This window comes from Schistocerca gregaria, unplaced genomic scaffold, assembly GCF_023897955.1.
Source record: "Schistocerca gregaria isolate iqSchGreg1 unplaced genomic scaffold, iqSchGreg1.2 ptg000317l, whole genome shotgun sequence".
In the NCBI taxonomy this organism is placed as follows: Eukaryota; Metazoa; Arthropoda; class Insecta; order Orthoptera; family Acrididae; genus Schistocerca; species Schistocerca gregaria.
The window spans coordinates 5,176,888-5,196,338 of NW_026061795.1; the positions used below are offsets into that span (position 1 = coordinate 5,176,888).

General features: G+C 40.2%; 1 protein-coding gene across 2 annotated transcripts; it reads left to right on the plus strand.

Moving 5' to 3' along the window:
• Positions 1 to 201: 201 nt before the first annotated feature.
• Positions 202 to 19,032, plus strand: LOC126305483 (V-type proton ATPase 116 kDa subunit a 1-like). Of its 2 annotated transcripts, XR_007553527.1 has the most exons (5): positions 202 to 305; positions 10,816 to 10,931; positions 11,117 to 11,217; positions 11,322 to 11,573; positions 18,836 to 19,032. XR_007553527.1 is itself a non-coding variant. In XM_049992040.1 (4 exons), the coding sequence occupies exons 2-4, from the start codon at positions 10,869 to 10,871 to the stop codon at positions 11,543 to 11,545; spliced, it is 408 nt and encodes a 135-aa protein (XP_049847997.1). In that variant the 5' UTR covers positions 202 to 305; positions 10,816 to 10,868; the 3' UTR covers positions 11,546 to 12,285. The 2 variants fall into 2 exon arrangements, 1 of the variants encoding a protein (XP_049847997.1); XM_049992040.1 differs by lacking the exon at positions 18,836 to 19,032 and having other exon boundaries at positions 11,302 to 12,285.
• Positions 19,033 to 19,451: the final 419 nt, after the last annotated feature.

Genomic DNA, 19,451 nt, shown 5'->3' on the forward strand with positions numbered 1-19,451 from the left:
TGTATACCTATTTAAAGTAGATAAATATGTAACTACATCCTATTATTAATTCTTACTTTACGCCTGAATCAGCTCTATCATAATTTCATGTGTCTAATTTTGAATGTACAGTAGCCTAGTTGTTTCTGCGCCTACTAGATGGCGCTCGTAGCAATACCATGTTTACTTGCCCACACTTTCTATAGTGGGCACCTCAGTATCGTTGCATCCGTTGTTCACAGTACGAGCAGCCCTTAGCGGCTCCCCATCTCACAAGTGTTTATGAAGTCGGCTTTCCGGCTTAGATCTTTTTTATTGTGTGACATGTAAGTACTGTATCAATTCGATTTAGTGCAAACTTTAATCTGATTTGTGTACAGTACACCTAATGTTTTAGTACAGTTAATCTAATTCTGCTGGCGACGCTCATAGTAGCATCGAAACCAGGTCAATTTTGACTTAATATTTGTGACCGAGGGTTTATTTCAGAAAATATAATTCTGACACGGTCACTGAACATTAACAGTTGTGTTCAAAGTTTTATATTTCTTACCTGCACAGGTCTCTAACGCTGCTTCTAAATACGACGAATTAAGAAAGAAAATTTTAAATATTAGCATGGCTATTTTAACAAGCAGTGTGAAAAAATGGGGCTTGTCCCGACATACAAAAGCCTACATCAATTTTTCTGTATGTATGAAAAATCCAGTCCTTTAGACGTATCATTAAGAATATTTCTAATAGGCTGAAAGAGCTTAACGCTGAAGACCGTCTTAAAGAAGCATACCATTTGTACTTAAATATTAAAAACACTTATCGTGTTAACTATAATTTTAATATTGACATGTGGACTCAAATTAACGAACATCTAGAGATTTGTAATATAGGTAGAATACAGAAACACGGGATGAAGTTCAGCAGTCTTTTTTGTCTGCTTTCTAATGAAAATTCCCTCAGAATACATTTCAAAAAAGCAGTAACGTCTTTCATGTACGAATTGTAAATAAAACCAACATTGTCTCTACTGAGAATGAAAAAGTCCTGTTAGGAAGAGGACTAAAATACAATGTCTGATCTAACCTGTCAGACAGAAATGTGAGAAAATATGCTTGTTGATTTAAAAATCGGTCTCGATTATAATAAGATAGATAATGCTTCTCAATTCACAATTGTGAATGATGTAACCCGCATGCTAGAGAAAAATGCAACTACTTTCTCTAATGCTATGCATCAAGACAGAATTTTAGTAACTTCCGTTAATAATAAACTTAAAACAGCAAATGCTTTAATAACTAAATCCGATAAAGGTTGTTGTCTATTCATTGCTTATATTTCTGAATATATTTCTAAAGCTGAAACTTTCTTCAGTAAGAACAACATATCGGAGCTGCATGATGATCCGTGTAAATTACAGAAAGAAGTAAGGTCAGCCATTAACAATGCAAAATTCTTATAAAACCTTTCAAATAGAATCTACTCATCAATATGAACCCTCAGCACCCTAAGCTTCGGTCACAATTCGAAATTCATAAACCTAATCATCCAATACGTCCAATCTCCACTAATATGAATGGCGCATATCACGATTTGGCCCGGTTTCTTCACGAAACTTTGAAAAATCCATGTTTTCGAAAATAATTATTCCGTTCCTAACAATCACGTTTTGGTCCAAAATATTAAAAACTTAGTATGCAGTTCAGACATCAAGCTTTTTTCCTTAGATATTAAAAATCTTTATACCAAAGACCCGGTACGTAAGACGCTCATCATTGTGGAAGAAAACTAAATTCAATTTAAAAAAGATCTATCAGATAAACAGGTTACTGATTTTATGGATCTCATTAATGTCGTTGTCAAGTACAACTACATTGAATTCAACGGACAACTGTGCCAGCGGTCTGATGGGTTCGCTATGGGCAACACTTTAGTCCGCAACCTCGCCGACATATTTGCCAATTTCTTGGAAACGAAGCTGTTTAACCGTGTCTCAGCAGCATAGAGGGTAAAAATCGTAGAGGGAGACAAAGAGATCAATACACTAAGCAGATTCAGAAGGATGCAGGTTGCAGTAGGTACTGGGAGATGAAGCAGCTTGCACAGGATAGAGTAGCATGGAAAGCTGCATCAAATCAGTCTCAGGACTGAAAAGTCTCTTCACTAGGTATCTTTTCTTAAACAAGTTGTTGTTGTGGTCTTCAGTCCTAAGACTGGTTTGATGAAGCTCTCCATGCCACTCTATCCTGTGCAAGCCTCTTCATCTCCCAGTACCTACTGCAACCTACATCATCCTGAATCTGCTTAGTGTATTCATCTCTCGGTCTCCCTCCACTACTTTATCCCTCCACCCTGCCCTCCAGTACTAAATTGGTGATCCCTTGATGCCTCAGAACATGTCCTACCAACCGATCCCTTCTTCTCGTCAAGTTGTGCCACAAACTTCTCTTCTCTCTAATCCTATTCAATACCTCCTCGTTAGTTATGTGATCTACCCATCTAATCTTCAGCACTTTTCTGTAGCACCACATTTCGAAAGCTTCTATTCTCTTCTTGTCCATACTATTTATTGTCCATGTTTCACTTCCATACATGGCTACACTCCAAACAAATACTTTCATAAACGACTTCCTGACACTTAAATCTATATTCGATGTTAACAAATTTCTCTTCTTGAGAAACGCTTTCCTTGTCATTGCCAGTCTAAATTTTATATCCTCTCTACTTCGACCATCATCAGTTAGTTTGCTCCCCAAATAGCAAAACTCCTTCACTACTTTAAGTGTCTCATTTCCTAATCTAATTCCCTTGGCATCACCCGACTTAATTTGACTACATTCCATTATCCTCGTTTTGCTTTTGTTGATGTTCATCTTATACCTCCTTTCAAGACACTGTCCATTCCGTTCAACTGCTCTTCCATGTCATTTGCTGTCTGAGAGGATTACAATGTCATCGGTGAACCTCAAACTTTTTATTTCTTCTCTCTGGATTTTAATACCTACTCCGAATTTTTCTTTTATTTCCTTTACTGCTTGCTCAATATACAGATTGAATAACATCGGGGACAGGTTAAACCCTGTGTCTCTCTCTCTTCCCAACCACTGCTTCCCTTTCATGTCCCTCGACTCTTATAACTGCCATCTGGTTTCTGTAGAAATTGTAAATAGCCTTTCGCTCCTTGTACGTATTTTACCTCAGCCACCTTTAGAATTTGAAAGAGATTATTCCCATCTACATTGTCAAAAGCTTTCTCTAAATCTACAAATGCTAGAAACCTATGTTTGCCTTTCCTTAATCTTTCTTCTAAGATAAGTTGTAAGGTCAGTATTGCCTCACGTGTTCCAGTACTTCTATGGAATCCAAACTGATCTTCCCTGAGGTCGGCTTCTACTAGTTTTTCCATTCGTCTGTAAAGAATTCGTGTTAATATTTTGCAGCTGTGACTTATTAAACTGATAGTCCAGTAATTTTCACATCTGTCAACACCTGCTTTCTTTGGGATTGGAATTATGATGTTCTTCTTGAAGTCTGAGGGTATTTCGCCTGTTTCATACATCTTGCTCACCAGATGGTAGAGTTTCGTCTGGACTGGCTCTCCCAAGGCCGTTAGTAGTTTCAATGGAATGTTGTCTACGCTGGGGGATTTGTTTCGAGTCAGGTCTTCCAATGCTCTGTCAAACTCTTCACGCAGTATCGCATCTACCATCTCATCCACATCCTCCTCCATTTCCATAATATTGTCCTCAAGTACATCGCCCTTGTATAGACCCCTCTATATACTCATTCCACCTTTCTGCTTTCCCTTCTTTGCTTAGAACTGGGTTTCCATCTGAGCTCATGATGTTCATACAAGTGGTTCTCTTATCTCCAAAGGTCTCTTTAATTTTCCTGTAGGCAGTATCTATGTAGCCACTAGTGAGATAAGCCTCTACATCCTTACATTTGTCCTCCAGCCATCCATGCTTAGCCATTTTGCAGTTCCTGTCGATCTCATTTTTGAGAAGTTTGTATTCCTTTTTGCCTGCTTCATTTATTGCATTTTTATATTTTCTCCTTTCATCAATTAAATTCAATATTTCTTCTGTTACCCAAGGATTTCTAGCAGCCATCGTCTTTTTACCTACTTTATCCTCTGCTGCCTTCACTACTTCATCCCTCAGAGCTACCTGTTTTTCTTCTACTGTATTTCTTTCACACATTCCTGTCAGTTGTTCCCTTATGCTCTCCCTGAAACTCTGTACAACATCATGTTCTTTGTTTATCCAGGTCCCATCTCCTTAAATTCCTACCTTTTTGCAGTTTCTTCAGTTTTAACCTACAGGTCATAACCAATAGATTGTGGTCAGTCTACATCTGACCCTGGAAGTGTCTTACAGTTTAAAACCTGGTTCCTAAATCTGTCTTACCACTATATAATCTGATACCTTTTAGTATCTCCAGGGTTCTTCCATGTATACAACCTTCTTCCATGATTGTTAAACCAAGTGTTAGCTATGATTAATTTGAGCTCTGTGCAAAATTCTACCACGTGGCTTCCTCTTTAATTTCTCTCCACCCAATCCATATTCACCTACTACGTTCCCTTCTCTCCCTTTTCCTACTACTGAATTCCAGTCACCCATGACTATTAAATTTTCGTCACCCTTCACTATCTGAATGTCTTTTATTTCATCATACATTTCTTCAATTTCTTCATCTGCAGAGCTAGTTGGCATATAAACTTGTACTACTGTAATAGGTCTTGGCTTCATATCTATCTTGGCCACAATAATACGTTCACTATGCTGTTTGTAGTAGCTTACCCGCATTCCTATTTTCCTATTCATTATTAAACCTACTCCTGCATTACCCCTATTTGATTTTGTTTATAACCCTGTAGTCACGTGACCAGAAGCCTTGTTCCTCCTGACACCGAACTTCACCAATTCCCACTATATCTAACTTGAACCTATCCATTTCCCTTTTTAAATTTTCTAACCTACCCGCCCGATTGAGTGATCTGACATTCCACGCTTCAATCCGTAGAACGCCTGTTTTCTTTCTCCTGATAACGACATCCTCTTGAGTAGTCCCCGCCTGGAGATCCGAATGGGGGACTATTTTACCTCCGCAATATTTTACCAAAGAGGACGCGATCATTTAATAATACACTAAAGCTGCATGCCCTCGGGAAAAATTATGACCATAGTTTCCCCTTGCTTTCAGTCGTTCACAGTACCAGCACAGCAAGGCTGTTTTGGTTATTGTTACAAGGCCAGGTCAGTCCATCATCCAGACTGTTGCACTTGCATCTATTGAAAAGGCTGCTGCCCCTCTTCAGGAACCACACGTTTGTCTGGCCTCTCAATAGATACCCCTCAGTTGTGGTTGCACCTACGGTACGGCTATCTGTATCGCTGAGGCACGCAAGCCTCCCCTCCAACGGCAAGGTCCATGGTTCATGGGGGGAGGTTACACAAGATACGTTGATGATATTCTAGTCACATATAACAGACCCGCCGATAGAAATGATCATATATTTACTACCTCATATATTTACTACCTCCATGAAAAAATTTCTTTCACTATTGAACTCGAAAGCGATAACCGCCAATTAAATTATTTAGACTTGACGCTTACAATAGAAGACAGTATCACTTTCAATATTCTTCCTCTTTTCATCCACAGTCTCAAAAAATGGCCTTTTTTCACTCTCCCGTCCACCGAGCCACCTCCATACCATCTTCAACAGAAAAGTTTAATGAGTAGATTAATTTACTTAATACCATAGCTGTCAATAATGAATACACGCCTAACATAGTGGACGATATCCTAAAAAAGAAAACTGTAAGAACTACCACGCTCAACACCTCATGCACTGAAACTAACCCAAAAGCACGTTTTTCTATCTCTTACATAGGACCCACTCCCAATCATTCAGCGCATGCTTCTCAACAAATACAACTGCAATGTTGCCTTCTCTGCTAATAATAATCCAAAGAGATACTTCATAACATCATTTGAGATCCATTCGCTCCCCTACAGAAAGTTCTGGCCTTTATAAGATCTGCAATACCTGCTCCTCCTATTGTATAGGGCAACCCCTGCGTCCTTTCACCATCAGATATAAAGAACATCTTTTGAGAAAGAACGGCACCAAGCCCCTAAATTCATCCTTTGCCGATCATCCCTTAATTACTTGACACGTGCCTAAAGCCATAGGCGATTACAATATTCTGCATACGGAAAAGGAGGGCCGTAGGTTAGATGACTTATAGGAATTGGAGATTTTCAAACATCTCACTCGTTATGATGGCTTCATTCTCAACGAACAGCTGCAGCAGCGAAATAAAAACTTTTTTGACTGTTTAAAGCGATTGCTTGATCTTTGAGTCAGACTTCCTCATGCAGTTTACCGAAATGTTTTTTTCCTGTCACATCTTTGCTGTTTTCTTGTATGTCATAACTACCGTTTTTACGTTAAAAATGTATACCTATTTAAAGTAGATAAATATGTAACTACATCCTATTATTAATTCTTACTTTACGCCTGAATCAGCTCTATCACAATTTCATGTGTCTAATTTTGAATGTACAGTAGCCTAGTTGTTTCTGCGCCTACTAGAAGGCGCTTGTAGCAACACCACGTGTACTTGCCCACACTTTCTAAAGTGGGCACCTCAGTATCGTTGCATCCGTTGTTCACAGTACGAGCAGCCCTTAGCGGCTCGCCATCTAACAAGTGTTCATGACGTCGGCTTTCCGGCTTAAATCTTTTTTAATATGTTACTTGTCAGTACTGCATCTTTTCGAGTCTGTACAAACTTTAATTTGATTAATGTACTATATACCTAATGTTTTAGTACAGTTAGTCTAATTCTGAAGACGACGCTCATGACTTAATGTCAGAGCTTATTTGTTACAATATACAAAATAAATTTACACGTTTGAGAGAGAAACGCGACCAATGTGACGCTCTGGCATTACATCTATTAGATAGCAAATGACGAAAACGGGAGGATTTCTTAGGTTTTTACTACATATTAACACTTTTCACATTTTCTTTCGCAACATGGCTGCCAGACCTCGGACATGAGCGAGGACGTTAAGAGTTGCATGAACGAAGGCACCAAACCCGGCCAATTATTGAATAATCGATAACAGAAACTTGAATTGTGCTACTTCCTACTTTCCGATTGCATCAACTTAGTAGCTTCTACTATGTTCTACTGTGTTGCTTGTAGTGTCTCCGCATTCCGCAGCACGCGACAGAAGTTAGCAGGCGATAAATGTACACGTTTGGGAGAGAAAAGCGACCAATGCGACGATCAGGCAGTACGTCCTTAAGACAGCAAATACCGAAAACGGGAGGTTTCCTCAGGTTTCTCTTAAATATTTGCTTTGGTGGAGTAATATCAAAGAGAGAAACACAACTCAATGAGTAACAAGCCCAAATATATGCAGTGAAACACGTAATGCGCCTTACGAAGCATGAGTGAATACCATACATTATATGGCAAACAGGAAGTGATACCATAACAACCATTTGGGCCAACCAATTCAGCAGGATATTCACTGCAGATCAATCACCCGCCATCTAGAGCAAACAGTCCCTGCAATATGTTGTTGTAGCTGAACAAGTACTCATGGAACCTGTGAAAATTACTTGTGTAGTTAATTATATCAAAGTAAATTAAGACTGTCATCCAAAACTCAACAAACATATATAAAATCAAAGAGAAATCCAAACAATTATTTTCCGTCAAAAAATAAAAATCAAATTCTTATACCCACGTCTTTTGTACCCCCCTCCCCAAAAGAACACTTGGTGCAGATGCACTCTTATCTGAACTCTTGTGGGAATCAACGTGAAGCAGCAAGTAATGAGGGACCAATCTGTAGTGTGTGACAAGTCAGGAATTAGGGTTGGATGTGAAGTGTGCTCAGACAGCTGAAGCATTTAAGGTGATCACTCGGGAAGTGGGAAAACCAGGCTGTCTGGCACAGATTGTCACTTTCTGCCATTGAATTTATCAGTTCCAGATTAGAATTTAAATTTAGTCAAGAACCCATTATGTTATTTACACATTTGCTGAGGTAAGTGTGACAGGACCTTTATTTTTCTTTATATACATAAAGGGATAGGGTCAGCAGCAGTCTGTGCCTGTTTAGTGATGATACTATGGTTTACAGGAAGGTGTTGCCATTAGGTGACTGTAGGATGATATGACTTGGACAGAATTTTTGGCTAATGTGATGAATGTCAGCTAGCTCTAGTTGTGAAAAAATCAGTTAATGCAGATGATTAGCAATAACAAATACATAAAGTTTGAATACAGCACTATTAGTATCCTGCTTGACAGTCAGGTCATGTAAATGTCTAAGGGAACACTGCTAAGTGTCTTGAAATGGGTTAACCGTGTAAGGCAAGTAGTCGACTTTTGTTTGTTGGAATAATTTTAGGAAAATGTTGTTCATTTGTGACCCATTCTTTGGTACTGATAGTGTTTGGAATCCCCACCAGGTAGGATTAAAGCAAGACATCGAGGCAATTCACACTCTGGCTTCTAGGTTTGTTATTCGTAGGTTCAAATACACATGCAAGTATTACAGATGTGCTTTGGAAATTCAAATGGGAATCGATGAATGGAAGATGACATTGTTTCTGGAGAACACTATTGAGACAATTTCGAGAACCAGCGTTTGAAGCTGATTGCAGGATGATTCTGCTGTATGGATAGCTAGACCACCTTCTATTAATAGTAAGAGGAAAAATCATTGTCCTGTGTATGAAATAAATCTAAATATACATACATAAATACTCCCCCCTGCAGGTCCGGGGGTTAGAATAGGCCCGAAGTATTCCTGCCTGTCGTAAGAGGCGACTAAAAGGAGTCCCTCCCCCTCAAGGGGGTAGTTAGCGCCTGCGTACGGAGATGGACGGTTTCACGACCTATATTTGCGTTCATTTTGGGTTTTCACTTCCGGTTTCTTCCTTCCTTCCTTCCTTTGGTTGGTTCCTGTTCACAAACATGTGTAAAAGGTGCAGTTACACTGTGTACTAATAAACTGGAGATGTGATGCTATATAATGGCACCGTGATTCTAGGGTTGGTCAACACTGAAGATTGTTTTTCTGATGTAGCTTGGAAAGAAAACTTCAAACCATAATTTAGACACTCTCGTTTAAGGCAATCTGCATATCCACATTGCTCATTTGCATCTTCATTATTTAATGAGTTGCCACTCCCATATACAATAAAACCTTACCTGTTTCAAGGAGCCATTATTAATATTATAACATGGCAGTGCAATGCTTATTTTAGTGCCATATCAGAGTAATAATTGCACATGACTGTTGTATGAGCATTGATTGTTGTACATCGGCACATGATGCATTCAGTTAACAGATCATAATTTCTGGGGTCGGGTTAACAACCAGTGGTTTCATGTTAACAGCACTCATACACAAAATAAGTTCAAAACACAATATTGAGACAGTACAGAAACACATTTAAAGAGAGCAAGTGGAACATTCTAGGGAACAGCAGTTATCTGCATTTCCTATTCAGCCATGATTGTGACACAACTTTACTATATTAAAGGAAAAACCCCTGCTAAAGTTTGTGTACAGACTGTTGGCTAAATATTTTCCTTAGATGCACCTAAACAAATGCTCCATATACCATTAGACAAATATTACAGCAATTTCAATGCAGTGTCTGTCTAATTCTAGCCAAGATCCCTAGTCACATTTCTTTTCTTCAAATGTTTGTTCTGAATGTAAAAGTGTTTGACTAAAATAATCTTCACTTGCCCCCTTCCAACCCAATCCAGCCCTTGTGGAAGTCTTCAAAAATATGTATAAAGTTTACAATGTTGTTTTCCATTGCCCTTCTTCACGCACTAATACATACTCGTACATGCAAGAAAATAAGAAAAATACACTGAACATTTCAACAACAAAAATGTTTCTTTAGGAGAGCAGTTAGGTGGGGCGGACATAGTTGAAGTGAGGTTAGTGTCTGAGGCCAGGTTGTGAACGACCTAGCTGTTGAGAAAAAGATGAAACAAAGGTTAGTGAGAAAGCAGGTAAGAGTGAGTAGTAGTGTTGGATTTTCACACTATCCCTTCTATATGATGCTGCTGTAGTGCCTACCTTTGACTTCCTACTTTGTCAAACATCTTTCATCTCTGCCTCCTATCATACTTACAATAGGTGGGTCTGAGCAAGTTGCCACTCCTTTCCAGCCTTCCCAACCTAACGCCACTTTCATCTCTAATGAAGGAACTCGTATGTTCCCCACACTTGAAATAGTTTCCCATTCTTTTAAGTTTATCCATCGGCAGTACTTTGTATTTTGCCAGCTGAAGCTATGTTTTGGTGATTTTCTGAACTGAATTTTCCTTTTGGTATATAGTGTACATGTGTTAATTTTGATGTTTTCATCAGCGTCCATTTGAGTAATTCACATATGACTCTCATATTTGTTTTACAATAGAGTATTGACTCAGTGTTTATTAAACAGGTGATGATAAGGCAACTTTATTTACATGGCTCCATTTCTGCTCTCCAGATATTTCAAAAATTCCATTATCATATGCAAGTTTGTCTGACATAATTTTTTTTATCTTCTTGTTCCTCTTCACATGTATCTTGATGTTTGTCAAATGGGTGAACTATGAACTGACATTTTGTGAGTATTAAATTTTTGGCATTTTAAACTACTTCTATAGTAGACAGCATTTGTGATTAGTGGAGGTTTTGTTAAAGTCGTCTTGGCTTTCACTTTCGGAGCATTAGAATGAATTTATAGCTTGTGATTTGATAGATGACTAAACACAACTTTTCTTTTTTCAGGTTTCACATCAGGCCCTGCGTGTGCTCCATCAGTTTCAATCACTTTCATCAATATGGTATTGTTCAAAGGTATTGTTCCTCCAAAAGGTTGTGATGAGTTCATGTACAGTGGACAGGTGAGCAAGAGTGGAAAAATGTTTCATTGAATATGTTTGGTTTCTCTCTACATTATCATTAGTCTTACCTCAAATAGTTTTAATGTGTGTTTTGAAACAACTTATTCTGGAAAGTAATTTCACCAGTTTCGCATTTTTCCATTACTTTTAGTATTGCATAATTTTGTCTTTCTTCTGTATTGCAGAAAGGCTTGCAGAGGTTCTTTGTTCTTGCCCTACTGTGTGTGCCTTGGATACTTCTTGCAAAACCCAATGTTTCGATAATGACCGCAAAGCCCACCAACTGGTGAGTAATAGTCTGTACCCCCTGCAATGTTTTGACACATTTGAGGGTAAATATCTCGCAGGAGATGATACTGTGTTGAGTCAGTTTGCTCTTTCATTTAACAGACAATCTTCTGACTTTCCCCAACTTTCAAGCCATCCCGTACCTGCAGAGAATGGCATGGATGCGGAGGTGGGATCGATGTCAGGGACAGCACACTAAGGACAGTAAAGATGGGGCTCCCGTGCTGCAGAGCAGTGAAGACCACGACCTGGGAGAAATCTTCATCCATCAGGGCATCCACACGATGGAGTACGTGCTAGGCTCTCACGCTGCCTTGTATCTGTGACTTTGGGCACTGTCACTGGTGCATGCCTGTAAGTATATGTGGTTATCTTTTACTTGTTTTTCAAATAATTTATTGCACTATGGCAATATATTTTAAATATAGAGTAGGAAAAATTATATTTCATAGAGGTGCCACTGAAAGTAATAAATTGTAAATCCTGGTTTCTGTGGCTGTCCTAGATATAATATTGCTTGTTTTGATTTACTCATTAACTCATTCTTTTCCATGTTTAATTTCAACAAACTTAAATCAAACCAGGTATTTAATTTTGTTAAAGTATTTAATACAGATTGTGGAATTTGGTCAGTACCGTTACTTTCAGTATAATTTCATATTTAGTGGACATGTACAGTGAGCAGAAAGAGTATAGGTGTCCCATCATTGTGTAATAGGGGCATTCGGCAGTAGATGAGCACTTAAAAGGAGAGATCCTCAGAGGTGAGATTGACTGTTAGTGAAACAATCTGTATGATGATGTAAGTTAAGTTAGTCACTCACCCCTGTGGGACCTATTCTGGGAGTAATCAATGGAAAAAATCGGAATTTTATGTGACACTCAATAGAATTAAAATATAATAGTATATTGGCTTGTTACATGGCATAACACATAGGGTAAGGTTGTAGGTTTGAAACTAATAATGGCGCTAAATTTTTGTCAATGTCTTTATTACTTTTATTCCATTAATGGTTTTAAATCTAAATTTTTTCCTTTGTCACAACTTGTTAATCACTGAGTAAAATTTTTCATTTGTATTCTTTTTTTTCACTTTGTATCATTCTTTTTCCACTCAAGATTTTCTGTGTATGTGACTTTTATATTTATAAATTAAATGTTTAAATATTCGACACTGCCCATCTAGAGGTTGAAAAAAAGACAAAATAATCTATTTATATTGACTGTGAAGCAATGTAAAAATGTTTATCAATTTTTGACTGTGTCTGTGGGGGTAGTGCATGTGCATGATACGCAACTGTCATGAAAACATTTTAAAAAACATGCCTTTGATGCTGTGACATTAGAGGATGAACAGATGTGTGTTACACTAAATGGTGTTGGCACTGAGGAAGTATGCCAGTCACCTTCAGGTGTAAGGCTGCAGCGTACTTCCATCAAGTTTATTTATATGCTAGTAAGATGCCAGTGTAATGAGTGCTGTGAAGTCATTGGAGGGAAAGTTGACATCCAGCCACCTTCCAGAGAAATGAAGCACAGATCCTGTGCTGCAGTCTATGAGGCTTGTACTGGTTGTATTGGTTTTGACCCCCCATTCAAGCATTTTTTTGTGAGAAACAAGCATACTGCCAACATAAGGAGGAGAACAGACAGTCAAATACTGTGCCTACTGCCTGCTGATGTTGTTTAAAGCAGGTTGCTCTAAATGTCCATTGCATCTGAGTCCCTTGATACCATTATAAACAAACTTTGAATGGAAAAGACAAAGCTCTGATTATACATATAGTCTGCAAAGTTGACATCTTTTAGATAGTACATTATGACAGTTAAAGATGTCCACTGAGTATTCCCATATACAATGAAATGACTTTTGAAAAACAAATTAATAACTGGCCACCTTCTCTTGTCTCAATTGCTACTAAGAACTTTCACTGGTGAAGGTGGTGACATCGTCATAATGTCCATTACAGGCTTCTGTAGTTTGGTGAGAATGATAAGAAATAATAGTGCCTCGTTATTTTCTGTGCAGGGTTGAGATCGATTAAGTTCTATACTGCTGCAGTATATTCATTCCTGCCATTCTCATTCGAGGCAGTTATGGATTATGCAGCTGAAGCACCAGAGGATTAGAAACAGCAATGCAACCTCTGTCATCCTGGCTGTGCACTACTTCAAAGTGCTGAGGTTGACAGTCTCTTCTCATTGTGCAGTTGATTACTGTAAATGAATTACCTGTAATATTGAGGTCGGCGCGCGTTTCCCGAGGTCGGCGCGCGTTTCCCGAGGTCGGCGCGCGTTTCCCGAGGTCGGCGCGCGTTTCCCGAGGTCGGCGCGCGTTTCCCGAGGTCGGCGCGCGTTTCCCGAGGTCGGCGCGCGTTTCCCGAGGTCGGCGCGCGTTTCCCGAGGTCGGCGCGCGTTTCCCGAGGTCGGCGCGCGTTTCCCGAGGTCGGCGCGCGTTTCCCGAGGTCGGCGCGCGTTTCCCGAGGTCGGCGCGCGTTTCCCGAGGTCGGCGCGCGTTTCCCGAGGTCGGCGCGCGTTTCCCGAGGTCGGCGCGCGTTTCCCGAGGTCGGCGCGCGTTTCCCGAGGTCGGCGCGCGTTTCCCGAGGTCGGCGCGCGTTTCCCGAGGTCGGCGCGCGTTTCCCGAGGTCGGCGCGCGTTTCCCGAGGTCGGCGCGCGTTTCCCGAGGTCGGCGCGCGTTTCCCGAGGTCGGCGCGCGTTTCCCGAGGTCGGCGCGCGTTTCCCGAGGTCGGCGCGCGTTTCCCGAGGTCGGCGCGCGTTTCCCGAGGTCGGCGCGCGTTTCCCGAGGTCGGCGCGCGTTTCCCGAGGTCGGCGCGCGTTTCCCGAGGTCGGCGCGCGTTTCCCGAGGTCGGCGCGCGTTTCCCGAGGTCGGCGCGCGTTTCCCGAGGTCGGCGCGCGTTTCCCGAGGTCGGCGCGCGTTTCCCGAGGTCGGCGCGCGTTTCCCGAGGTCGGCGCGCGTTTCCCGAGGTCGGCGCGCGTTTCCCGAGGTCGGCGCGCGTTTCCCGAGGTCGGCGCGCGTTTCCCGAGGTCGGCGCGCGTTTCCCGAGGTCGGCGCGCGTTTCCCGAGGTCGGCGCGCGTTTCCCGAGGTCGGCGCGCGTTTCCCGAGGTCGGCGCGCGTTTCCCGAGGTCGGCGCGCGTTTCCCGAGGTCGGCGCGCGTTTCCCGAGGTCGGCGCGCGTTTCCCGAGGTCGGCGCGCGTTTCCCGAGGTCGGCGCGCGTTTCCCGAGGTCGGCGCGCGTTTCCCGAGGTCGGCGCGCGTTTCCCGAGGTCGGCGCGCGTTTCCCGAGGTCGGCGCGCGTTTCCCGAGGTCGGCGCGCGTTTCCCGAGGTCGGCGCGCGTTTCCCGAGGTCGGCGCGCGTTTCCCGAGGTCGGCGCGCGTTTCCCGAGGTCGGCGCGCGTTTCCCGAGGTCGGCGCGCGTTTCCCGAGGTCGGCGCGCGTTTCCCGAGGTCGGCGCGCGTTTCCCGAGGTCGGCGCGCGTTTCCCGAGGTCGGCGCGCGTTTCCCGAGGTCGGCGCGCGTTTCCCGAGGTCGGCGCGCGTTTCCCGAGGTCGGCGCGCGTTTCCCGAGGTCGGCGCGCGTTTCCCGAGGTCGGCGCGCGTTTCCCGAGGTCGGCGCGCGTTTCCCGAGGTCGGCGCGCGTTTCCCGAGGTCGGCGCGCGTTTCCCGAGGTCGGCGCGCGTTTCCCGAGGTCGGCGCGCGTTTCCCGAGGTCGGCGCGCGTTTCCCGAGGTCGGCGCGCGTTTCCCGAGGTCGGCGCGCGTTTCCCGAGGTCGGCGCGCGTTTCCCGAGGTCGGCGCGCGTTTCCCGAGGTCGGCGCGCGTTTCCCGAGGTCGGCGCGCGTTTCCCGAGGTCGGCGCGCGTTTCCCGAGGTCGGCGCGCGTTTCCCGAGGTCGGCGCGCGTTTCCCGAGGTCGGCGCGCGTTTCCCGAGGTCGGCGCGCGTTTCCCGAGGTCGGCGCGCGTTTCCCGAGGTCGGCGCGCGTTTCCCGAGGTCGGCGCGCGTTTCCCGAGGTCGGCGCGCGTTTCCCGAGGTCGGCGCGCGTTTCCCGAGGTCGGCGCGCGTTTCCCGAGGTCGGCGCGCGTTTCCCGAGGTCGGCGCGCGTTTCCCGAGGTCGGCGCGCGTTTCCCGAGGTCGGCGCGCCTCGACAAATTAGTGTATCGAAAAAAGGCGATTTATATATTTCGAGATATCGATTTATTTCGAGATATCGATATATTTCGAGATATCGATATATTTCGAGATATCGATTTATTTCGAGATATCGATTTATTTCGAGATATCGATATATTTCGAGATATCGATTTATTTCGAGATATCGATATATTTCGAGATATCGATATATTTCGAGATATCGATTTATTTCGAGATATCGATTTATTTCGAGATATCGATTTATTTCGAGATATCGATTTATTTCGAGATATCGATTTATTTCGAGATATCGATTTATTTCGAGATATCGATTTATTTCGAGATATCGATTTATTTCGAGATATCGATTTATTTCGAGATATCGATTTATTTCGAGATATCGATTTATTTCGAGATATCGATTTATTTCGAGATATCGATTTATTTCGAGATATCGATTTATTTCGAGATATCGATTTATTTCGAGATATCGATTTATTTCGAGATATCGATTTATTTCGAGATATCGATTTATTTCGAGATATCGATATATTTCGAGATATCGATTTATTTCGAGATATCGATTTATTTCGAGATATCGATATATTTCGAGATATCGATATATTTCGAGATATCGATATATTTCGAGATATCGATATATTTCGAGATATCGATATATTTCGAGATATCGATATATTTCGAGATATCGATATATTTCGAGATATCGATATATTTCGAGATATCGATATATTTCGAGATATCGATATATTTCGAGATATCGATATATTTCGAGATATCGATATATTTCGAGATATCGATATATTTCGAGATATCGATATATTTCGAGATATCGATTTATTTCGAGATATCGATATATTTCGAGATATCGATATATTTCGAGATATCGATATATTTCGAGATATCGATATATTTCGAGATATCGATATATTTCGAGATATCGATATATTTCGAGATATCGATATATTTCGAGATATCGATATATTTCGAGATATCGATATATTTCGAGATATCGATATATTTCGAGATATCGATTTATTTCGAGATATCGATTTATTTCGAGATATCGATTTATTTCGAGATATCGATTTATTTCGAGATATCGATTTATTTCGAGATATCGATTTATTTCGAGATATCGATTTATTTCGAGATATCGATTTATTTCGAGATATCGATTTATTTCGAGATATCGATTTATTTCGAGATATCGATTTATTTCGAGATATCGATTTATTTCGAGATATCGATTTATTTCGAGATATCGATTTATTTCGAGATATCGATTTATTTCGAGATATCGATATATTTCGAGATATCGATTTATTTCGAGATATCGATTTATTTCGAGATATCGATATATTTCGAGATATCGATTTATTTCGAGATATCGATATATTTCGAGATATCGATATATTTCGAGATATCGATATATTTCGAGATATCGATATATTTCGAGATATCGATATATTTCGAGATATCGATATATTTCGAGATATCGATATATTTCGAGATATCGATATATTTCGAGATATCGATATATTTCGAGATATCGATATATTTCGAGATATCGATATATTTCGAGATATCGATTTATTTCGAGATATCGATTTATTTCGAGATATCGATTTATTTCGAGATATCGATTTATTTCGAGATATCGATTTATTTCGAGATATCGATTTATTTCGAGATATCGATTTATTTCGAGATATCGATTTATTTCGAGATATCGATATATTTCGAGATATCGATATATTTCGAGATATCGATATATTTCGAGATATCGATATATTTCGAGATATCGATATATTTCGAGATATCGATATATTTCGAGATATCGATATATTTCGAGATATCGATATATTTCGAGATATCGATATATTTCGAGATATCGATATATTTCGAGATATCGATATATTTCGAGATATCGATATATTTCGAGATATCGATATATTTCGAGATATCGATATATTTCGAGATATCGATATATTTCGAGATATCGATATATTTCGAGATATCGATTTATTTCGAGATATCGATATATTTCGAGATATCGATATATTTCGAGATATCGATATATTTCGAGATATCGATATATTTCGAGATATCGATTTATTTCGAGATATCGATATATTTCGAGATATCGATATATTTCGAGATATCGATTTATTTCGAGATATCGATATATTTCGAGATATCGATTTATTTCGAGATATCGATTTATTTCGAGATATCGATTTATTTCGAGATATCGATTTATTTCGAGATATCGATATATTTCGAGATATCGATATATTTCGAGATATCGATATATTTCGAGATATCGATATATTTCGAGATATCGATATATTTCGAGATATCGATATATTTCGAGATATCGATATATTTCGAGATATCGATATATTTCGAGATATCGATATATTTCGAGATATCGATTTATTTCGAGATATCGATATATTTCGAGATATCGATTTATTTCGAGATATCGATTTATTTCGAGATATCGATTTATTTCGAGATATCGATTTATTTCGAGATATCGATTTATTTCGAGATATCGATTTATTTCGAGATATCGATTTATTTCGAGATATCGATTTATTTCGAGATATCGATTTATTTCGAGATATCGATTTATTTCGAGATATCGATTTATTTCGAGATATCGATTTATTTCGAGATATCGATATATTTCGGGATATCGATATATTTCGAGATATCGATATATTTCGAGATATCGATATATTTCGAGATATCGATATATTTCGGGATATTTCGGGATATCGATATATTTCGAGATGTCGATATATTTCGAGATGTCGATATATTTCGAGATGTCGATATATTTCGAGATGTCGATATATTTCGAGATGTCGATATATTTCGAGATGTCGATATATTTCGGGATATTTCGGGATATCGATATATTTCGAGATGTCGATTTATTTCGAGATGTCGATTTATTTTTCAATCACATGCTAAAACATTCTTCTTAACACTTAGCAAGAAGAGTATTGCTTGTAATTGTCGGCTTCCTGGAAATTTCAGCTTTTTTATATACAGTTTTGTTAATGTTTTCTGGTGTTTCATTTCTACAGTGACGTGATGTGAATTGAATTTTGTGGAGTAATTTATTCTGCTAGATTTTCTATTTCCTTTGGTTGTTCTGTTGAATAACATGAAATGAGTGTTCCAATTTTCTGCATATACAGTTGCAAACAGCCACAAAGAATATACTTAATCTAGGTTGTGCTATAATCTATCCTGCAGGTAAGAAAGGAATTTTGAACTGGTGTTCTTATAGTTTCCATAAGCTGCAGTCATATACATTACTTATAGAAATGCTTCTGGTTGTTATTCAGTACAGTGGTCCTACCTGACAGCTGTTTCTAGTGAGTTAATGCATTACTGTCCCAATAATAACTTTTTAAACACTTTGTGTGTTTCAGGACCTGCACAACCTACCAAGCAGAACACAGTTCTCTCAAAACCCAGTAATGTAAGCACGGGGGTTAGAATGCATTCGAGTCTCACAGCGAGACCACTGACAAGGTTTTGCCTCCTGCTGAACACCGAACCCACAGACACTCTGGTCACAAATTATAATGCACTGTTTGTTAATGTAGTAACATGCCTATGAAACATTTATGGTTGAAGTTTAATGTTCTTTTCTCTAAAAGGTAGATGAATTTTAAAAAAATCTAATGTTCTTCTTAATTTTGTTGGTTCCTTTGTTTTTCTGTACAGCATGGAGTGCTTACTTCATAGCTTATCCCAGTTAATCAGTTACATGAATATTATAATTACACATTTAAAAAGGTAGTACTACCTTTCAGCTGTGTACATTTTTAAAATACAAGCAGGTATTGGTTTTATGCTGTAAATGTCTTGGTAAGCTTTCCAGTGGAACAACCATAAATCTGTGTGCAAATCAACAGCATGTAAGCAGTGTACGTATGGTGACAGCTCTTTTCATATACAGGGTGCATTAAAACAAAAAATACATACACACACTTTTCAAGTGTTTAGGAGAGAAAAAGCTTTTTCATGTGACTGCCTCTAAAT

What these genes read in the sequence shown, in the direction of transcription:
- LOC126305483 (XM_049992040.1), top strand. Translation starts at nt 10,869, where the DNA reads ATGGTATTGTTCAAAGGTATTGTTCCTCCAAAAGGTTGTGATGAGTTC. An exon ending in AGTTCATGTACAGTGGACAG is followed by an intron (nt 10,932 to 11,116) that starts GTGAGCAAGAGT and finishes TCTGTATTGCAG; the next exon opens with AAAGGCTTGCAGAGGTTCTT. An exon ending in ACCGCAAAGCCCACCAACTG is followed by an intron (nt 11,218 to 11,301) that starts GTGAGTAATAGT and finishes GTGTTGAGTCAG; the next exon opens with TTTGCTCTTTCATTTAACAG.